Genomic DNA, 22,835 nt, shown 5'->3' with positions numbered 1-22,835 from the left:
TCAATCGCGAAAATTATCATACTTACTCGAAGGATGACGAGAGTCTGCGAAGTAAGCGGTAGAATACTTCAGTGTTGCTCTCCAAGGCTCTGTCAAGACAGCAACAACAATATATAAGCACATGCAACATCAAAAAGGGCTCCGACAAAGGTCTAACGCTTGAAACGTCAGTACAACTAATCAACAGCCCAATGATAGTGTGGTCATGGAGCGAAGAAGAGCTGAGCCTGTTTGTGTTGTTACCTTTTACAGTTTTAAGGTAATACATGCCGTAGTTCTGCCCGGATAGGGTGATAATGAAGCGAAGAGGAGAAAAACAAGCTGTGCTTGTTTGTAATGTTACCTTTTAAGGTGATACACCCCATAGTTGTGCTCGGTGAGGGTGACCATGGAGCGAAGAGCGAGGAGGATGGTGGCGAATGACTGTTGGGAAGATCCCACATGGTCTAGCAGGGCTGTACAGATGACAGACAGCATCTCACAGTCCGGCAAGGTGTTCGAGAGCTGCAGTAGAAGAAAGCGGGTTACCCATCATTTTTGGAAACTTAGGGTTGCCGTATACGAAAATATCAAAACGCACAAATCGTTCGTACATGGCAAGCTAAACATGGTCTTGAAGTTGATAAAAAAACTGTCAACAATACCAAACATTTTTTATTTCGAATTTAAGGTACCGCTTAATTTTCGAGTAAAATGCATTTGCAAAACCTGTTAATGTTTCCATTTACCAAAAAAGACATTTGAGTGCACATTCACATGATCACATGATCATTGGGCAAAAAGACAGAGTAGATAATTATTTCATCCAAAAAATTCTTTTGTTAAAAGTTGGCGCTGACAGAGCAAAAAAATGGCATGAAATTTTCCAATTATTAATATATAAGCTCAAGATTCCGCATACGAGGAGTTCCTCTGACCAAAAGCTTAATTCCAAATTTTAAAGAAATTTAGAAGATATGAATTTTAGATATTAGCGAGCAAAGTTGACTTAATTTCTAATCAGAGCCAGACTTCTCCTTACAAACGAGAAGAATTTATACTTTGAACATTTGAAAATTGCTTTTCAAGCCTCATATATCGAAGACGAATCCATTAGAGAAAAACACTTTTTGATATGTTGGTTAACATGACATAAGGAACCTCTATGCAAAAATTCAAGCTTACCGAAGTTAACCAGACCTTATTTTGGGAAAACTTGCCATTTTTTGCTCTGTCGTTGGCGCTAACATTAACGGAGATGTGTGAGCGAGACAAGAGTTGACTTACGTGTTGGTTTGTGAAAGGAGTGACAAATGACGTCAGGCTGACCGTCGGGTCGCAGAGATTCTGAATTATGGACTGTGGAAGAAAGAAACAAGCAAGTAAGCAAACATGGAAGAACTAGTCAGACATGCACATTTGCTCCATACCACAATGCAATACTGAGCCCGCGATACGACATGGGCGGCGTCCGGCTCCAGCTTGAGCTGGGACAACATGGCCGGGAGAAGACTGGGAAAGAGAAGATCGTCGTTCTTTGCTACCAAGCTAGAAAGATTTAGAAAAGTTATTTCACCACAGTGACTAAAGTCTTAAAAAAATATTAAAATAAGGACACGTTGTTATTAAGGACAAAAGACAATTCAATATATTACAGTCAAATGTGTTGTAGATCAACCGAATCCTTATTTACATGCTTTCACTGCATTCCGCTAAAAAACATTCCTGGTACCTTGTTCTAAGCAGTTGCAGTAAAGAGATCTTGATGGCAGGTTGCGACGACAGATATGCTAGTAGCGTCATTATGCGCACGGCATCTGCACTACAGGGGCTAAGAGGGAATAACATCATAAGTCACGTACATAACGTAAAAGTCTATGACGACAGATATGCTAGTAGCGTCAATAAAATGCTCACGGCATCTGCATTAACTAGGGCTAAGAGGGAATAACATAATAAGTCACGCACATAACGTAAAAGGTAATGACGACAGATATGCTAGTAGCGTCAGTAAGATTTGCTTAACTAGAGCAAACGGTTGGGGGGGGGGGGGGGAGGACACAAAACAACAAGATGTAGTCATGATTGTTGCAATGAGCTAGACTCCGCTTGTTGGTTTACAATCAAGCATTACACAATAAAACAAGTGACAAACAATTCCACATACGTTTTCTCCTGGGCGCTTGTTTTAGACAGCTCGCTATCTAGCACTTCCAAGAGAGTCCTAAAGTGAACCAAAGGTGGATGCGAAAGATTGATATTTTCACAAGGAAATCGGGCTATTTATGCCTAGTGCACACTAGCGACATATCGACATAACGACATGGGCGCGCGCAATCTTATCTTTGACATAACGACATAAGAGAAAAAACATGTTTTTTTTATTTTATGTCATTATGTCTATGTCGTTATGTTGGGCTAAACATAGTGCGCGCGCCCGTGTCGTTATGTTGTTATGTTGCTAGTGTGCATTAGGCATTAGCGCACGAGTAACATACTATAGATTTATTCTTGATGGATGATCCGATTTATAATGGGGCTGTTGTGAATAATTCTGCGTCCGTCTACAGTTAAAGATTCTGCGTCCTCCTTGTCCGCGCGGTACTGGGTTGGGGTTGTTTGCCTATATGTGAGGGCTCGAGTTTTGTGTACCACGAGCTAGTTTGTTTCAAGGTTTTTCCGTTTGAACACAACAAGACAAACGAAAACTTAAAGTCGTCGTCCGTCGTCGTCATGTATGACAGGGCATACAACAGTACTTAGCGCCAGAGTAATCTTGATGCGGCTTTTCACGTGTACAAATAGTGATGAGTATAGGTCACACAAAGAACCAAAACAATAACGAATAGATCCATTCACCAATAGAACCGAGCCACTCACGAATAGAACCGAGCTGCTTACAAATAGAACCGAGCCACTCACGAATAGAATCAAGCCAGTCACAAATAGAACCAAGCCGCTCACGAATAGAACCAAGCCACTCACCGAGCCACTCACGAATAGAACCAAGCCGCTCACGCATAGAACCGAGCCACTCACGAATAGAACCGAGCCACTCACGAATAGAACCAAGCCACTCACGGATAGAACCGAGTCACTTACGAATAGAACCGAGCCACTCACGAATAGAACCCAGCCACTCACGAATAGAACCGAGCCGCTCACGAATAGAACCGAGCTGCTCACAAATAGAACCAAGCCACTCACGGATAGAACCGAGCCACTCACGAATAGACCCAAGGCACTCGCGAATAGAACCAAGCCACTCGCGAATAGAACCGAGCCACTTGCGAATAGAACCCAGCCACTCACGAATAGAACCGAGCTACTCCCGAATAGAACCGAGATACTCCCGAATAGAACAAAGTTATTAATAAAATGTGGCAAATTAGCGATACAAATGAATCGCTAACTGACTGAGCATATGCCTGACCTGACAATGTTGAAAGCTGTCGGAGCTGAAAGGTCGGCGAGCTGTGAGCATACACGCCTCAATACCTGCTGGAGGTTATGGCATGCTGACCCTGAAAACAAACAAGAGTAGCATCTAAAGATAGGCGTATACCCTACTGGAGGTTATAGAATACTGAAGCTGAACACAAAACTAAAGTAGCATCTGAGATGGGCGTTTAAGCTAGTGGAGCTAATGGCATGCTGACCCTGAGCACAAACAATAATAGCACGACTAAGATAGGCGTATAAACTCATGAAGGGTCATAGAATTGAGCACCAGGACACAAGCAAAAGCGTGAAGGGACAAAGCCCTGATTTAATTATACTAGGACATACAATGGGCTGCTATCACGGTTAAGGAGTTTAATTGTCAAGAGCTGAACTGACCGGCTAGGGACTTGAGGATTTCCTGGAGATCAGAACTGAGCGGGTTAAGGTGTGCGCTCCATAGAAGTCGGTGATTCATTGCCTGCGTCACGTCTTCAGGGGGTAATTCCTTTGAAATAATACAACTGAGTCAGGACATTTTCACGATAACATGCTGTTAAAGGGTTCTCAGAGTAATGACACTAACTTAACATTTGGCGACAGCTGTTATTGTAAGGTATAACATTATTTTCCTATTTGGACCTCCATTTAAAGTCTAACCTCTCCCTCCTGAGGGTTGCCTAAGGCAGCCTCCTAACTCTAGGGTTAGATTTCTAACATAGCCTCCTACCTCAAGCGTGTGAATGGGCAAAGATTAAAGAGCTGATAAGGAGAGGGGTAGATATTTAAGATAGCCTCCCACCTCTAGGGGATAGCCTTCTAACTCTAGGGTTAGATTTCTAACATAGCCTCCTACCTCAAGCGTGTGAATGGGCAAAGATTAAAGAGCTGATAAGGAGAGGGGTAGATATTTAAGATAGCCTCCCACCTCTAGGGGATAGCCTTCTAACTCTAGGGTTAGATTTCTAACATAGCCTCCTACCTCAAGCGTGTGAATGGGCAAAGATTAAAGAGCTGATAAGGAGAGGGGTAGATATTTAAGATAGCCTCCCACCTCTAGGGGATAGCCTTCTAACTCTAGGGTTAGATTTCTAACATAGCCTCCTACCTCAAGCGTGTGAATGGGCAAATATTAAAGAGCTGATAAGGAGAGGGGTAGATATTTAAGATAGCCTCCCACCTCTAGGGGATAGCCTTCTAACTCTAGGGGTAGATATCTAACACCTCTAGTGTGTGAATGGGCAGAGATTAAAAAGAGCCGATAAAGAGAAGGGTAGATACTTAAAATAGTCTCCTCCTTCATCTAGGAGGTAGATATCTAAGACACCTCCTACCTCTAGTGTGTGCATGGGCAGCGGTACAGGCAAGAGCTCAGAAAGGAACACAAGTCCGCCAAGAAATGCCTGAAAAAACAAAATACAGTAACCTTAAACATGCATGCACACATGAACAGCCTCCAGGAAACAATATGAGTCCACAACCCTCACAAGAACAGTTTTATCTCATTTCAGGACTATTAATTCACTGATGTTATTCTAAGCAGGGTGGATTCAAACTCGAGTGGCCTCATAAACAGCCTGAGACTATATATTTTTATTCATGTTGGTCCTGTTCTTTGATGCAGGTTTAATATTCTAATCTGAAGTTGCTACAGTGTACATAAATAATAAAGTGAAGAATAGATATATATTCTTTTTATGTTTTGGGTCCTTTATTATATCGATAGGATACAATCAAAAGGTAGAATTGAATTAATGCATGAACAAAAGTAAAAGAGACTAAAGAAATACGTTATACGTATGTGCTAATCCAAAAGCAGAGAAACATAAAACAATCGACTCATTTGCGTGTATTTGGAACATGGACACCAGAAAGAAACGGCTTTATTATTTAAAAAAATGACACTATACTGAGGTACGTTTAACTATTGCAAATACGTTATTATAGCACCTGTGGGGTAGATGTGATGTACTTCAGTAACTCACGAAGCATGAGCGACCAAACACTCTCCTTAATTGCTGAAACGAAAACCACATTTACATTAAACCTTGTGGTATTTGGTACGTAAAAAAGTCTATTTGCAGGTGCACTGCAACACTGTAGATGAATTTATTACAAAGAGAGTAAAAACAAAAATAACATGTGGACCAAATGGACTGTTGCCGAACAATTACAGTGCGACACGCGCTAGCGCGGCCACCTTGAAAGCACTGATTGACAAGACTAGCCAACCAGAGAAAAATGCTGGTAGCCAGTAAAGTAGCACATCAGAACATGACGGAATTCTCCTATATATAGTGTTCGTGTCACTTAAAACTGTGATTCCATGTGCTGATTGACTAATTTTCTTTAAACTTTGTATGAGTGGTCACGGTAGCGCGCGTCGCACTATAACACTTTGTATTGGTGGCCACGGTAGCGCGTGTCGCACCATAACACTTTGTTTTGGTGGCCACCGTAGCGTGCGTCTTATTATAACACTTTGTATTGGTGGCCACGGTAGCGCGCGTCCACTTTAACACTTTGTATTGGTGGCCACGGTAATGCGCGTCATACTTTAACAATGAAATTTTGTCATGCGACGTCTTCTATGGTTAGCGTCATCATCCGAGCCACGAAAGGACACACCCTACAAGTGCCTCTACAAAAATCCGCCAAAAGTTGACCTGATGCATGCTTTACCTTCTTCGTGATCGGAAGACTGCACAACAGGGCGGGTGAACGTCATGAAGAGATCCACAATACTACCCTGAATCTGCAGAACACGAACAATGAGATATGAACAACTTATGTACTTAAAAGGAGCAAAAAATGGCAAAATTCAAATTGTAAGGTTGTGTTAGCGTGATATAAAACAAAATAAGCTTTGTTACTTTTTGGTAGATAATTCGTTTTTGAGATATGATTGAGTAAAGCCCAATTTGGGCAATTTCAGACAAATCAAGAGTCTTACAATTTGCAATATCTCAAAAACGGATTATCTACCAAAAAATAATAACGCTTATTTTTGTTTCTATTATACAGGAACATCTATGCAAAAAAGCAAGCGAATATAAGCTAACACTACCTTCAATTGAACGTTGCCATTTTTTGCTCTGTCGTACATAACTATATACAACTATGAAGGGGAGTGCTTAGTGTTTGATATACTTTTAGTTTGAAGAAAAATAAGTAAAAAAAGCATCGTCCAAAAGTATAAAGAAAGTATAAGCTACCATGACTTCAGTTTTTGACACTCTGTGGTGTAGATGGTGTGTGTTGCACGGAAACACTGTGTTTTCGCCGTTTTGCCACTGCTCAACACTATACTTTGAGCATTATACAAATAATTACGAAATATAAACTAATTAACAGAATGTAATATAAGTGGTAGATAAGATGAGTTAGTCTGGGATTGACTACTAACCTAATGTTATGATTGTTTTATATCTCAACCAGAAAAAAAACATATACTTGTTGTCAATATCACGTGAATTCAATAATAAACCCAAGGACTACGCTCCAGTCCCCACGCGCTGCTTACCTGCTGTGCGATACTGCTTAGCTGCCCAGTCATTGGGGCAGAGCACATGACGGTGTGCAACACCATTAGTGACGTCATCAGTCGGCGGTCTTTGAACTGGTAAGTTCCTATGGAGACGAAAGGTCACCACATGGATAAGACTGCCTTCTTGAAACACCCCGGCATAAAAACGATGTCAGAGGTGTGTGGGCTTTTCAAGGGCAAATTTTAATGAAATCTAATAACAAGTGAGTACCCATTTGATTACGAAATTACCCGTTAACTATGTGAATACTGCTTAAAGCCTCGCTTGAACCGTGAACTTCCTAGCCTGGTAACCATTTATTCATAGAGTGCACCCTTTACCCTGAAGTTACGCTTAACCACGGGGCCTCATTTAATTCGGAGCCACCACCTGAACCTTGGAGTACCACTTCAACTATGGCCAACAATTTTAACTGTGTGCTGTACCACTTTAAGAGGTACCACTTTAAAGACCCAGTATACATACTAGTGGTAAGAAGAGGTATAATGAGAAGATCAATTCTGCTTCTTTTCCTTGTATGGTTTGAAATTTGTATCCAAGCTATTATTTGTATCCGAGCTACTATTTGGCTGAAGAGTAGTCGCTATCGGTTAGATGCATATCTTCAAGACCACTTATCCCTTAGACTGATGCCTGAGTATCTTTATCTCGTTGTGTTTATTTTGCAATTATATATTTTTTTTTGTCATTTGGGTACTTCTCAAGGCCAGTACAGGCCGGTTAAGGGGTCAATGGGTTAACTGCCCCAATGTACATACCAGTGTCAAGTAGCTCCCCCAGCATGCTTTTCAGTAACACAAGCAAGGGTGTGGCCATGCAAATCATGATAAAGGGCTGCCCGGTGGAAAAGGGCTGGCCCAGTCGCCAGGGTCTCAGCAGCGACTCGCCCAGTTTTTGTAGCAGTGTAATGAAGATGTCCATGCCATTGGCTGCAAAAAGCTGCATACATTTCAAGTTCCACTTCAGGTTCTTCTGGTGGACTGATAGAGACAAAACAGGTTTGGATGATAAGCAATTTACCGTAGTTACCGCATTTTATCAAATAAGCACCACCCACGATTAGGTGCAATACCAGGTTAATGTTTACGGGTAAACTGTTGCCATTAAATAATTAGATACTGCAAGGAAGGACGATAACAACAAGGCAATAACAACACGTAAAAATGCGTTCTTTCTAATAAAGTTCCGCTGTTTTCAGGTAAACCACGATGAGAACATTTTCACGGTCGGTTGAGGACGTTTTCCATGTAAACTCATCTTACCGTGTTCGCTATTGTCTAAGTAATGTACTCTGCCATTTCCATATGTTTCTGATAATAATTCTTCGATGATGGTGACGTTGTTAATGACGCCGTTGATGGCAATGATGATTTAAACCCACCCTCTGTCTTGTCCCTGTCCTGCTTGGGAGGGCATGCCAGATGTCTTAGCACCCTCAGCGCAACCAGCACTCCGCAGGATACACGTTGGGAAGTGTTGATAGAATCGAGACTACTGCAGAGGGCAACAAACACAAACATCAATGAGAAATCTTTATCCAGTGCCTTGCTGTACTCTAAAAAGTTAAGGAATCAAAAAGCCCAAACTGTCGCGATCTCGTACCAGAACAATGAATACAATACACCAAAAACTGGAAATCGACTCTGCCAAATTTTCGTCTTTGATAAGACTTCTTCAGGGCAAACTGAAGAAGGTGAATCGAAAAAGACTTCTTCAGTCTGCCCTGAAGATGTCTTATTAAAGACGAAAATTTGGCAGAGTCGATTTCCAGTTTTTGGTGTATTCTAAAAAGTTAAGGGAGATGGCCAAGCAAACTACCACTAAAGAGACTCCATAACTGTGAAATATTTGGACCACATAGAGAGTACAGAATTATCTCGAAATTGGAAAGTTTGTTTCTTGATACCCGGCTGCTTGCCTTTGCCCTAAGCGCCTCGCTGGAGACAGAGCAAAAAAATACATAAGCCCAAGATTCCACATACAAGGAGTTCCTCTGACCAAAATTTAAATTCCAAATTTTAAAGAAATTTAGAAGATATGAAATTTAGATATTAGCGAACAAAGTTGGCTTAATTTCTGATCTGAGCCCGACCTCTCCCTACAAAAGAGGAGAATTTATACTTTGAACATTTGAAAATTGGATCAAAAGGATAAAGGAATTGCACCGGAAATGTGGCTGGGAGCTGGGCTAAAGCAAGGGGGGAGGGGTGGGTGGGGCGACAATCAACATTAACTCTCTCGTGTCTAGCTCATTTTCTAGTTCCCCCACTTTGGTGAAGCGAAAAACTCTGTTAAAAATGATCATATGTTTGTTCTCATGATCACAGTACCACAGTAACGTGCGTAACCCGCCCCTCCCATTACAGGGGCTAATCAACAAATGGTATTTTCTTCTATAATAAATAATATAATAAATAAAACGCTCAAACATCGCTGTTCTGAGCGCTGCAAAATTTAAAATAATATTTTTTTAAAGTCTAAAAAGTTTAAAAATCTAAATCTAATCTAAATCTGTATCTAATGGGGTATCCATTTATAAATAAATCAATTAATAAATTACAGGCTCAGTAGCAAAAAGAAAAACAAATAACATAACCAACTTATTGTACATTTTTTTCATGTCATAAACCATTTTAAAAAGATGTGTTTTTAGCTGAGATTTAAAAACAATTGACATTTGAAGAAGAACGAATTACAAAGGGCAGCTCGTTCCACAGTCGGGGGCGGCCACAGAGAACGCACGTTGGCCATAGTTTTTTTTTTCTAGGTTAGAGTGCCAAATCGTCAACTTTTTACATCTCCCGGCTACATCTGAGGCTGTGCCCCATTAAAGCGACTATCTTCCACCTCACCTTTTCACATACTCTACTAGGTTTGGAATGTCCGAGGCATCAAACTTGAGGTCCTTCAGGGGGGCAACCCAGTGATTCAGCTCTGCGAGAGAGGACTCTGCTTCCTCTGTGGAATAAAAAAATGGAATGAGCAAGCCAATTGTTCTTTTGCGTCCCCTCCTCACCCCAAAATCCATACCAGATCCCCGTTCTTAAGCCTTGTTTTCACATGACACCTCTAGGTCTAACACAACTTGAACTCAGACCGGGAAATTTTTAGGCACCCTTATCTATGTCGTTCTAGGTGTCATATTTTTTCTAATAATATTACTAGATTGAGGACGGAATTTTAAAAGCATTTGTTTGACCCAAGTTAAAAAATTGTGACCCAAATAAGTACTTGAAAAGAAGAAAGTTTCAAAACAGAAAGAGCTAACGCTATAATGTATCATCCAAGTAACTCTGATATTAAAACAACTGTGCTATTAGTTATAGTTCTAGAGTTCAACAGGCGATTTGAAAAATGCATAGCTTTCTAGGTTAACAAGTGCAATAAATGCGACAAAATGTAAAAACGCAAAGGTATTTCCTTACGTTTCTGTGTGATGGCAAGTAGCCGGGGGCCAAGTTCGGAGAGCATGTCGACGTTCTCTGAAACTGGGAAAACAAAAGAACTCGATGAGTAATCAAATATATTATATTGTTAAAACATCATATAACACTCCCCCTGCAAACAGGACCATCAGCACTGCTGGGTGATATACGTAGTCTCGCAATGTGCTAACGTTTGCATACAATACTTCAATCGGCTTAAATCATTATACATTAGTACCCATCCATCAATAAAAATGGCTCACTTCTACTCGTAAAGCTTCAATCACTCTTATTTTTATAAGAACGACTTAATTTCAATTGAGGCTGGGCCGTTTTTTAAGAGGAGAATTTAAAGGGTGAGAGTATTTCAAATGCGTATATAACCATATGATATGAATCATTAGATAGATAATTAAGCACATGTTACACACATGGTTGTTGTTATTATAGGGGTAGGAGGTTGGGGGGGGGGGGGGGCGCTGACCTTGACGCTCTGGGTACCGAAACAAGAGACAGATGTGAAACCAATATATCTCAATATAATACCAGACCTACCCTTGACGGTCAGGAAGATAAGTACGGAGGCATAACGGCTGGAGACACATTTCTTTAGCTTTGCGTCATCCGCTTGGTTTCCTGGAAAACACGAAGAGTAACTTTAAAAAACCCCGCCACTAAATGTTTTACAAAAAAAAAAAAAAGAACCAAGGCATTAAATACAATGAAACGAAATTATTTGGCCGGCTATTCCGAAGTTTAGCCAGCGAAATACCAACAGAAAGTAAACTAAAAGAATGGGTTGCTACTGTTGCAATTGCCCTGGGTTGACCTCGTGACAGGCCAAAGCAACTATCAACAAAGAACAGATATCAGAAAGCCAAATAGAACCCCCCCCCCCCCCAAAAAAAAAAGCATAGTGCTATCGATATTGCCGTAGAAGAGTACTGACCGGTGGGTTCTACGAAGGGCAGGAGTGATTCCAGGTTCTTGGATAGACTCAATACAGACACGACGGCGGCCTTTCCTAGAACAGAACCAAAGGGTGGCCTTCAAGACTTTATGCTTTAGGAGACACTAAACGTCTATGATGTCCTCTACTTCGTTCAGCTGCACGCAAACCACTTTTATCTATATTTTTCAAGGGTTCTTAAATACCTTTGAACATCCCTCCCCTCCTTTACTCACTCACTCACTCTCATGCCCGCCTGCTCGCTCAATCACTCACCATCGATATAAAAGAGATCACCCTTACCTATAGCACTAAAAGTCATGGAGTACAGCGTGTGTAGAGTAGAGAGGGTGTCAGCACTGTCAATATCGCACACAGAGTGACCTGTGAACACAAACAAACTGTAAGAGGACACAGAAGCAAGAAAACATAAAATTTGAGAGTAAATACACATCTCTAGCAAAAAGCATAGCCACGCCCTACAAATCCAGACGCTGGCTGATCAGCCCCGATATGGCCTTGGCAACAATTAAGATATTGGAGCAGTTACAAATTTTGAGATTAATTTTCAACTTTTACTTACTTGGAAGAGGAGAGCTGCGTAGCTGATCCACTGCTTGTAGAGTCTAAATTAGGGAATAGAAGGTGATCAGTCGTAGGTAATAGCCCAAGATAGCTGGGTTAGCCACCACTGCTTGTAGTCTACATTATTAGGGAATCAGTCTTAGGTAACAACCCAAGATAGCTGGTCTAGCCTCCAATGCTTGAAGTCTACATTATTAGGGAATCAGTCGTAGGTAACAACCCAAGATAGCTGGTCTAGCCTCCAATACTTGTAGAGTCTAAATTAGGGAATACAAGGTGATCAGTCGTAGGTAATAACCCAAGATAGCTGGTCTAGCCTCCAATGCTTGAAGTCTACATTATTAGGGAATCAGTCTTAGGTAACAACCCAAGATGGCTGGGTTGGCCACCACTGCTTGTAGAGTCTACATTATTAGGGAATCAGTCGTAGGTAAAAACCCAAGACAGCTGGGTTAGCCTCCAATGCTTGTAGTCTACATTATTAGGGAATCAGTCGTAGGTAACAACCCAAGATAGCTGGTCTAGCCTCCAATGCTTGTAGAGTCTACATTATTAGGGAATCAGTCGTAGGTAACAACCCAAGATAGCTGGTCTAGCCTGCCATGACGAAATAATCACTTTACGCCTCTAAAGCACCAGTTTAGGCTGGGCCTAAGTGGGATTTTTATCAAATGAAAAAAAAAAATCTTGGAGGAGCTTGCCAATATTTTTTAGGAACACTAAGTCGCTTCTACCACAAATCACCGTCGGTCAAACTTGCAAGAAAATGTTAGTTTGTTCTTATTTTGAATGATTTAAACTCATTTTGAAAAGTTTAGATTTCATTGTATTTTTTCTTACATAAGAAGGATGGGTTGAATTTCAGCGTGATTTAAAGGGATTTAGTTCACTTCTGAAATTTTAATTTCAATTAAAACATTTTAGTTGCATTGGGTTTCATGGCCTAAAAAACCCGGCGTCAGTTACGTATGATCAACGTACTTTAAGGGTATACCGAAATAAAAAACTTTTAAAACAAGGGTGACAAACCCAGTTCACACAGGCGCAGGGGGATATAAGCCCCTTTTCAAGTTACGAGACAAGGCAGACAGATAGAAGTTGATAACAAGACAGTAGATGATGGTCATCAAACTGAGCCACCTCAGTGTACCTGTAGATGGTAGATGAGCAAGAGCCCGAGGTGCTGAGGGGTACATAGGTCAGCGGTGCTGCCATCACGCAGAAACTCCTGTGGCAAAAAACAAAACAAAGCAAAACAATTGTTTCTAACAAGTATTTCAATAAACGGTCTGTTCCTAGTAATAAGCAGTATTTACTGTGAAGGATAACGTGCTTTACACTGCCACAAGTCTAACACCCTAGCTATGAAACAGGAATATAATATGTCGGCGAAAACAGTATCTTAACAAATGTCGGAGACTCACATTCAAAGGCGGTGCCTCAGAATGGTGGATATCAGCTTCCTGCAAGGGAGAAGACAAAGTGAACGACAATCCCTTTATACAGTTAACATCCTTTTTAAAAAAACCTTGATCAGCCTGGTAAGGAAGAATAGGTTCTGATTTGAAAGATCGGAGTAAATGGATAGAAAAGAACTAATTGAGAACCTAAACCACGGGAACTATAATACTTTGTCAGTGATTTCTTAATAAAATAAACAAAATTGCATCCCCAATTTGTGTTTAATATTGAACTCAGCGAATAAAATATTTCTAACCTTAATCCGTAATGTCTCCTGCCTTCTGAGTTAGCGAAATCCTGTTTTAGTTGCCTCATGTTCTATTTCTATTTCTCTTGTCTAGCTTGTTTAGAGTTCGTAACAAGCCCTTTTAGAATTATCTGTTGTTCCGAGCAAAGATTCGAATTCATGTGGCTTATTCAAATAACATCTTTCGCTATTTGAGCAAAAAACACTGCTATTTCCTGCCTAGACAACATTCTGATCCCGTCACTTTTCGCATGCCCATGAGACACACACGACTAAGGTACTGTAAGCCTTACACGAGAGGTAGTTAGGACACACACGCCTAAGGTAAGCCTTACACGAGAGGTAGGTAAGACACACACGCCTAAGGTAAGCCTTACACGAGAGGTAGGTAAGACACACACGCCTAAGGTAAGCCTTACACGAGAGGTAGTTAGGACACACACGCCTAAGGTAAGCCTTACACGAGAGGTAGGTAAGACACACACGCCTAAGGTAAGCCTTACACGAGAGGTAGGTAAGACACACACGCCTAAGGTAAGCCTTACACGAGAGGTAGTTAGGACACACACGCCTAAGGTAAGCCTCACACAAGAGGTAGGTAAGACACACACGCCTAAGGTGAGCCTCAAACAAGAGGTAGGTAAGACACACACGCCTAAGGTAAATCTCACACGAGAGGTAGGTAAGACACACACGCCTAAGGTAAATCTCAGCGGAATTGCTTAAGATTTAAGACAACAAAAGACGTTCAAACATATTACCCTTTCGATAGAAAGCATCCAGACGTCCCCTTAATTAACGGGGATGGCGTCACCTTTTTAATCAACAAGTCCAGACACTACCTTCTTGATCAACGTTATTTTTCATTGCTTTAACAACCAAACAAATTTAAAAACATTTCACTTTAGGTTAAAACATCCACTCGACATCCTCTTTACCTTAAATTACCTCGATGTTAAACAAGCTCTGACATTACCTTGTTGCAAACATTTTTCGCATGCCCATGAGCGCGAAGTCTCAATCAACGTTGAACCCAATGTATTTGTGGCAATACAAATAGACAATACAATTTGGCACGGCATAAGCGCGACGTATGAATCACGTGTAAGATAAATTCAATTAACTGAATTATGGGGGTGTGAAGTAGTAAAAGCTTAGTGAAGGGTACTTACGGTTGTCTGTGTGAGAACACGGATCAATCCATTCACGGCCTCGGGGTGGGACGAGAGAAAGAGGAGACCTACACAGATTCATAAATACAAATCAGAATTAGCCCTTTATTACATCTATGTATTAGGGCGTATAGTAGTTCACAAAGCACTGTCTTTCTGCTGTAAACACGGAGCATCCGCGAACGCACAAATATTTCTGCAGTGTTCCAACGATTTTAGACTTTCAAAATTCAGGGATCTTTAATTACCTTTTCATAAAAAAACACCCTACTATAAAGAATACCTTAAAGCATAAATTTCTAACCTGAATTCAACTCACATCATTTTTCATAACTAAAGGAGTTTAATGGGTTTTATTAAATCCCATAACTATACAGGCCATGAAAAGGACTTCTCTAAATTCAACGACTTTCCAGGATATTAAGATCCGCGTACTTCGTTGTGATTGGAGGAAGTGTTACTGTACCTCGTTGTGATTGGAGGAGGTAGAAGACTAGATCCCGGATGCAGCAGTATACGAGAGGATGGCAGCCCACTGGCGATGCCATTAAGACAACAATACTCTCTAGTAGCCGCCTACAAGATACGCTAAGGTAAGCCTTACACGAGGGGTAGGTAAGACACACACGCCTAAGGTAAGCCTTACACGAGAGGTAGTTAGGACACACACGCCTAAGGCAAGCCTCACACAAGAGGTAGGTAAGACACACACGCCTAAGGTGAGCCTCACACGAGAGGTAGGTAAGACACACACGCCTAAGGTAAATCTCAGCGGAATTGCTTAAGATTTAAGACAACAAAAGACGTTCAAACATATTACCCTTTCGATAGAAAGCATCCAGACATCCCCTTAATTAAAGGGGATGGCATCACCTTTTAAATCAACAAGTTCAGAAACTACCTTCTTGATCAACGCTATTTTTCATTGCTTTAACAACCAAACAAATTTAAAAACATTTCACTTTAGGTTAAAACATCCACTCGACATCCTCTTTACCTTAAATTACCTCGATGTTAAACAAGCTCTGACATTACCTTGTTGCAAACAGGCGAAAAAGTACTGGATATGGGTCTTTGGTTGACGATTCAAGACCTGTTATCTTAGCGGTGGTAGGGAAGGCCTTTATTGGGGGTTGAGCCTGAGGAAACAAGATTATGATTAAGTAAAGTCTTAGGACCCTTTTAACAGGTTGACTTATATCTGGTGAGGTGTCAGTAAGGAGACTTACAATCAGTTCATTTGCGCGCTTAAGGATGTTACAAATCTCGTCCAGAGTAACAGCAATCACTTCAATATCATCACTTGACACAGTCATCCCTCCAGGCCTTGGAACACCCTCTGACTCCATGCCAGTATCCTGTTCTGATAACAGGGCAGGGTCTTTCTCAACTCCGCCATCCCCACCAGGAGCAGGGTCCGCTTCTGAGTCATATTCCTGGGGTTTATATGCTGCCACGATTCTATATGGATTAGCGAGGAGAAATCACAGAAGCCATCAGGATTTGAAGAGGCTAAAAGTTTGAAATACCCACAACACATCGCAGTAGCTTCCTAAAATGACAACATTAGCCAATACTAATGAATGCTCGATCGATGCTCGATCGATGGTACGTCGCAAGATGTCAAAATTCCTTAAACCATTAAAAAGTTGTGGCCTATTCCCTTTCAAGTTCAGTACAAACAATACCACTTTGTTGTGAAACACAAGCAGCATCGCTAGGCTCACCAAAGTTGTAATGCATGTACTTCATACATTAAGTATATACTCACAGCTTTAAAAGCCATGCATTACTAAACATCGTTCTAACAATTATTAGAGAGTTTCAACCGTTTTCTCCTAAACTGATAACTGACACGGGAAATACTGTACCTTTCCACGGTGTTTTGCAAGGCTGTCAAAAGCTCGTACACGTGAATCTTACGGGCCAGTATGGAGGCCGCCTCCATCACTCGCACGGTCTGATGGAGAAAAGCAAACTTACTATGAGCATCATATAGGATACATCATTCAAATATACTGGACTTTTGTGCAATCAGCACGAGCATCATCAATTGCTGTTGGCTCATATTGTTTGCATGGGGTGGGGCCAACTAAATGAAACAACTTGCTGAAAAATCTCCAAGAAGAATTAAATTCAAAATCTGTGCAACCACATTTGTAAATGAATGGATTCCATACTTAACTGACAAAAAATTTCCCCATTTTTGTCTGGTACAATAAGGATATTAGACACATGACCGCAAAATCATTTCATTCATGGGTTAACTGTAATGAGGTACCTGGTCAGTCAGGAGAAAGTCGACCAGTTTCTGGTAACCATTTGTAGATTTCTGGGCACCATCATCCGTGCCATTATCATCCTCCGTTTCCTTTGCTGAGCTCCAACCAAGGAAGTTTTCGAGGCCAACATTACTGTCAGTGCAACTATCGAAAGCTAAAAAAGTAAGAGAACAACATCATGAGGTGTTACTAAGCAGATGCTCTTCAGGGTAGTGGTGGCCACTGAAAGGAGCAAAAAAATGTCAAAGTTCAAATAGTAAGGCTAAATACAACCTTACAATTTGAATTTTGCTATCTTTTGCTCCTGTCGTGGCTTCTAGACACTGATGAAGATGCCAGAGCCTCGAAACGTCTATAATATTCAAATCTATAATCATACTACACCTTTTTCTTTTCATTACCGAGAAATACGCATTCATTTTAGCCAAAATTACAAACATTTACGCCGATGTACTGTCATTTAAGCGAAAGTAAAATCATTTGAACTAAAAGGAAACACATTAACGAACTTTACATAATTGAGTGCACACAATTGCATTTTCTTCACATCCATTTACACTATTCGACAACCAGGAATGAAAAATCTATTTTCATTTGCGCGTTGATACATAACAATAACACAAACAAAATATCAATAATACAAGAACTTGCAATCAATACAGTGAACGAAATATTCATTAACATTTTTATTACAGCAAGTGCAAACAATAGTATTTTGTGAAAGTCATTTGCGTGCTTCTTACAAACGTTAGCGCCTCCGTACAAACAATAAGCCCTTTATGACAAACAATATCTTAAAATAATTATTCAATTACTTCTCGTTTATTTGTGCCCTTATAATGCACATAAATTCAAAATAAATGATACTAGCACGTTGCCAGCCACCACTTACAACACCTTGTCGCCTTTTGGGGTGTCACTGTACCTTGGAATGTTAAGAGCTTGAGTGAAGAGGACACATGCTCGGTAGTTATCAGGGTGTGTAGTCGTCCTTGGACACCAGCATTCTATAAAAATTGGAATAGGAAAGGAAGAATGTTAAGAGACTAACAGAAAACAACAACAACAGTTAAAGTTAAAGGGGACGAATAATCGTTTCCAGAATGCATTACTTTGTTGATACTTTGTTATCATCTAAATATATTGCATACAATAAATATTGAGAGACATTTTTCGACTTTTTAGAGTTGGAAATGTACACCTCAGTATAAAAGCCCACAGTGCCAATTTGACACACACCATGTGTGAAAAATAACGATTTGTGCTGTATTGTTAGACTCTCTATAATTTTTAGACATCAACAATACAACTATGTTCCATACTTACTATAAGTAAAGCAGCTATCTGCGGACTGCAACTGCAGAGGGCATTCACAGTCCTTAAACCTGCTTTTAGCAGGCGCATGTTGACCTAGGAAAAAGCAATAGTTGAATGGTAAGAGGAATTGATTAATCAAATCCATATAAATAGACTATCTAGACTGCATCAAACAAGAATTCCAAGGTTATAATAAAATAAACATTGAATGGTTAGAAAACAAGAATGCAGTCCCAGAAAAAAACACAGGAAGTATTCTCAGAGAACCCGAACTCCAGGAATCTTTGTGCTGAACATTTGCCAAGATACAATGTCTGTTAGAAAATGGAAATCTTTTTTTTTTCTGGAAGCAAATAATGGATTGAAAAGCTAAATAAACTGATCCTCCCATTTATTGTATGTTGAGGGCATGATAATGGACCTGGATGATCTTAACACAGGTACTTATTTGTGACTTCATATGTGTTAGCTGATCTCTTTTCCTAAATGAATAATAAATAAATTGGAGTAGCTAATCACTCTCCTTGCAGCTGGGAAGCTGAATTACGAGAGCTATTAGAGAGAATTAAGAGATTGAAATTGTTGGTTTTGTGGAGGGATGAAAACCGGAGAACCCAGAGAAAAACCCTCGGAGCAAAGGCGAGACCAACTAACTCGACTCACGTCGGAACCGGGAATCGAACCCGGAACCCAGTGGTGAGAGGCACAGGCACTACAGAGCGACGCTCTGCCAACTGCGCCACCTAGGTTCCCACCCAACTGAGTCGTGTTAAAAGTTATTGCTTTGCTCCAACTTTTTCAAAGTGAAATTTATTGAACATATGAAGCTTTGAGTGTTAACCCTTTCACCACCATACTTTTTTGATAAAGAACAGCTAATGTTTGATTCAGTATACAGGGCTTATGATGTAAATACAGCAATTTTTTTTTATTCAGAACAACGGGCTAACTTTGTACTTACAGCTATAGGTTGCTTCATGGCCTCCTCCATATCAAGTGCGTACATGCTCCATTCAACCAGCTTGGTGATTACAACTACATCAGGCAGAAAATAAATAGATAATGTAGGTTTCAATAAATAGAGTGATTATATCTTAAATATCATAATTTCGAAGGTTAGGAATGTTCACGATGAAAGAAAGGTATTATACATTTATTAACTGAAAGATTGACAGGCTGTTGCTAGCCATGTTTGAAATAAAAATCAATATTTCCAATTAGGGGCTGTAAGGGACAACCTGTTACAGTGTGTTGAGAACCTTCAAGCTCTTATAGTATACTATGATCCCCAAGCCGCTGTAGCGGGTTTACCAACCAGATAGAAGTCAACCCATTGTAGCAGGTTGAGCATCAACTACTAAGCTTTCCTCTCTTTTCCCCTTCACCAGTTCAAATAAGCGTTTTGTAGCTTAATGCTTAAATGCTTAATGCAAAATAATTCAAATGCTTTCCAATTGAATTATTTTGATCATACTCTTTGACTGCACCACAAAAGCGTTTTGATGACCTTTTAAATCATTTGGGTGGCTCCTGAAGGAGCCATTTTTTTATAATTCATCCATGCAGTGATGAAATTCCTAGCTGCACTCGATGTAAATCGTGTAAAATGAACAGTTGCTTGCTTTAACAATTGAATCCACAAGAAAACGGCAACAGGTTGATGCTCAACATGCTACAGCAGGTTGGCTTCTATCCGGTTGGTCAACCTGCTACAGGAGCTTGATGGTTCTCAACCCGCTATAACGGGTTAGGGCTCAACCCGCTATAACGGGTTAAGGCTCAACCCGCTATAACGGGTTAAGGCTCGTTATAGGGGGTTGAGCCTTAACCCGTTATAGCGGGTTAAGGCTCAACCTGCTATAACGGGTTAAAGCTCAACCCGCTATAACAGGTTAAGGCTCAACCCGCTATAACGGGTTAAGGCTCAACCCACTATAACGGGTTAAAGCTCAACCCGCTATAACGGGTTAAAGCTCAACCTGCTACAATGGGTTGGCTTCTAACCAGTCGGTCAACCCGCAACAGCGGCTTGCATTATTTGCCATTTTTGTGGTGTAAAGCACTCTAACTTAACACATAATGTAAGCTATTTTGCACATAATGCAATCTCTACATGGCTGTTTATCACTCACACTTTCATCAAGACAACACCCATGGCTCTGTTTTATAGGCAGTAGCCAGTAAACATATAAAAAAATACAACCCACCATCGCTGTCCTCCTTGGTTTTTATAACACAAGCCTGAAATAACAAGATAAGTATGATAAGTACGGTAGAAAAAATTTAAAATGTTCAGAAATGATACATACCAATCCAGGAACGATCAAGGGGGGGATCTCCTCAAATGCCTCAACCCACCTGTCAGTCAAGCATTTATATCCATGAAAACTACATAAATCAATTAAAATACCCAAATAGTTAAGTTTGTTAACCAGAGTATAACCAAAAGCGAATTCTCAACTCTGTTCTGAAAAAGCCTTATTAAATACAAAAATTTGGCAGAAACAAGTAACCACATAAAAGCTACATAAATTTTTTATAAATATTGCTCTACATTATGAGTCTGGCTAAATTTACTTTGTTGGTAAAAATCTTTAGAAAGCACATAAACACTAACACAATACAATATTTATAATGTACATAAAGGTAAGGAAATAATAAGCAAAATAAGCAACATATGAATAATGTTTTTCATTAAGGCTATTATTAGAATAAGCATAATATTTTTAATGTTATTGATATATAGACTATTATCAAAAAAGGCAATTGAGCTTAGCTGGGAAACAGTCCAATTGTATAATGGTTCTAGGAGAAAGATGAGTAAAAACGTTTGTGTTCTTTTGCCTTTTCATGGTGATATCTAAAAATTGAAGAAATTCTAAGGACATACCAATTCCACAAAAAAACTATCTATGACTTATATTTTAATGCTTAAATTCATTAAATACAGTAAACTTAGTTGGGATGTAAGTGTGTGTGTCTGTCTGGGGTGTTATTTCTTTTAAATCAAGGTCCAACTTAAGTAATTTATGTAATAATACAGACTTTCTTAGAGTGTTCAAAGTTGGGGAGAAGCTTCTATCAATGCGCCCCTTGCCTAAAAGAACTTACTTAATATTTTTATCCAAAGTTTTGCATAGCTCAAATTGTTCGATCAACTTCTCTCCCTGGAGATAAAACATGCATGAGGTACATACTAAGTAAAATGTGGGAAAATCACTGTTAAATTCAGAAAGAAAATGGTTGAATTTGGTAATCAAAACACATATAGTTACAGAACATACCACTTCCTTCATTTTCTCCTTAGCAGCTGTAAGATAAAAAATAACAAAGGTCCTTAAAAAACAGTCAGCAAACTATATCAGCCATCCTGTTACATCCTGTAACCAGAATTGTCTGAGACCCCTTTTGCCATTCTAAATTAGATTTGTCAGTGAGGAAAAAAAATCACCCATTACATGTGTAGTGGTGGGTAGCCCAAAAAGAGTTCAAGAGAATGTAAAGTGGTATGTAACTAAGGGATATTGCAAAAGTTTAAAAAAAACATCCTAAAATCCGAGAAAATCTGGGTGGATAGGTCAAGGGTAAGCTAAAAAAAAAAAGAAAATAGAAAAATCGAAAAAAATTGCTGGTCTTCATTTTCCAGCAATGTTGTCAATTATTGCAGCACCATCTGACAATCAAGAAAAAAATAACAAAAGGTTCGGTATATGTTATTATTGTCATCATATCCATTAATGGCTGTCATTTTTTTTCTAAATGGTCTAAAAGAGCCTAGGCATGCATAATCTGCGACGTTCATTAATAAAAAATGAATATGGGGCTAGGTTTATGGGGTCCCTGGTTTTTTTCTTGGACTTTTTTAATTTAAAAAAGATAAGATAACAAAGATTCAGCACACATAGAGAATGCAGCATCTATATATAACTCTATCATGAAAAATTAAGATGAAAACCAAACTGTGGAGAGTTGACTTGGCTTACTAATTGAAGTACAGTATTGTATTCCAAGGCATAGTATACCTGCATCTTTTAGGAACCTCTGAAGGGCAGCCTCATGTTCTGTCTCATCCGGGGGAGAAAATGACTTTAAGGTAGAAAAAGAAAATCATATAAAAAATGCTTTAGTACATACTGAACATCAACAATGCACTATTATCACCATAATTATAGTTGCAGCATCATCAGTACCATCCACATCATTTTAGCACCACCAACACAAGTCATCATTAATACAATTACTACCAATACCATCACCATCCACATTATCATCATAATCCCCATGAAAATCACTGCATTTGTCTCCATTGTTTATCTTAACATCCTCATTAGCATGGATTATTTTCTAGGGTTTGAGATTTTTTATCCTCAAATAGGGGGGGTTAAAAGCTTTTCCTGGTATAAATAGCTGAGTAGCCCCCACCCCAACC

At 39.8% G+C, this 22,835-nt stretch overlaps 1 protein-coding gene across 2 annotated transcripts in view; it reads right to left on the bottom strand.

The window, feature by feature from the left end:
• The window catches only part of LOC5513799 (protein virilizer homolog), a 56,366-nt gene that overhangs the window by 25,545 nt on the left and 7,986 nt on the right, over positions 1-22,835 (bottom strand). For both annotated transcript variants that reach the window (XM_032383364.2, XM_032383365.2), the window contains exons 10-45: positions 22,429-22,492; positions 21,691-21,716; positions 21,518-21,573; positions 20,716-20,764; positions 20,614-20,647; positions 19,368-19,441; positions 18,416-18,499; positions 18,015-18,096; positions 17,089-17,243; positions 16,679-16,767; positions 16,037-16,268; positions 15,843-15,946; positions 15,274-15,383; positions 14,808-14,875; positions 13,352-13,390; positions 13,078-13,155; positions 11,926-11,968; positions 11,646-11,726; positions 11,343-11,417; positions 10,949-11,029; positions 10,394-10,456; positions 9,821-9,926; positions 8,350-8,462; positions 7,727-7,948; positions 6,944-7,050; positions 6,103-6,175; positions 5,371-5,438; positions 4,755-4,823; positions 3,820-3,928; positions 3,413-3,503; positions 2,147-2,203; positions 1,712-1,810; positions 1,410-1,527; positions 1,267-1,338; positions 344-504; positions 27-89 (exon numbers count right to left, since the gene is read on the bottom strand). In XM_032383364.2, the coding sequence (XP_032239255.2) occupies positions 27-89; positions 344-504; positions 1,267-1,338; positions 1,410-1,527; positions 1,712-1,810; positions 2,147-2,203; positions 3,413-3,503; positions 3,820-3,928; positions 4,755-4,823; positions 5,371-5,438; positions 6,103-6,175; positions 6,944-7,050; positions 7,727-7,948; positions 8,350-8,462; positions 9,821-9,926; positions 10,394-10,456; positions 10,949-11,029; positions 11,343-11,417; positions 11,646-11,726; positions 11,926-11,968; positions 13,078-13,155; positions 13,352-13,390; positions 14,808-14,875; positions 15,274-15,383; positions 15,843-15,946; positions 16,037-16,268; positions 16,679-16,767; positions 17,089-17,243; positions 18,015-18,096; positions 18,416-18,499; positions 19,368-19,441; positions 20,614-20,647; positions 20,716-20,764; positions 21,518-21,573; positions 21,691-21,716; positions 22,429-22,492 (3,215 nt within the window). The remainder of the gene's footprint in view (positions 1-26; positions 90-343; positions 505-1,266; positions 1,339-1,409; positions 1,528-1,711; positions 1,811-2,146; positions 2,204-3,412; positions 3,504-3,819; positions 3,929-4,754; positions 4,824-5,370; positions 5,439-6,102; positions 6,176-6,943; positions 7,051-7,726; positions 7,949-8,349; positions 8,463-9,820; positions 9,927-10,393; positions 10,457-10,948; positions 11,030-11,342; positions 11,418-11,645; positions 11,727-11,925; positions 11,969-13,077; positions 13,156-13,351; positions 13,391-14,807; positions 14,876-15,273; positions 15,384-15,842; positions 15,947-16,036; positions 16,269-16,678; positions 16,768-17,088; positions 17,244-18,014; positions 18,097-18,415; positions 18,500-19,367; positions 19,442-20,613; positions 20,648-20,715; positions 20,765-21,517; positions 21,574-21,690; positions 21,717-22,428; positions 22,493-22,835) is intronic.

Source organism: Nematostella vectensis, chromosome 13, assembly GCF_932526225.1.
Source record: "Nematostella vectensis chromosome 13, jaNemVect1.1, whole genome shotgun sequence".
Classification (NCBI taxonomy): domain Eukaryota; kingdom Metazoa; phylum Cnidaria; class Anthozoa; order Actiniaria; family Edwardsiidae; genus Nematostella; species Nematostella vectensis.
Note: the sequence above shows the minus strand (reverse complement) of the source record. Positions and strands in the feature narration are given on the sequence as shown.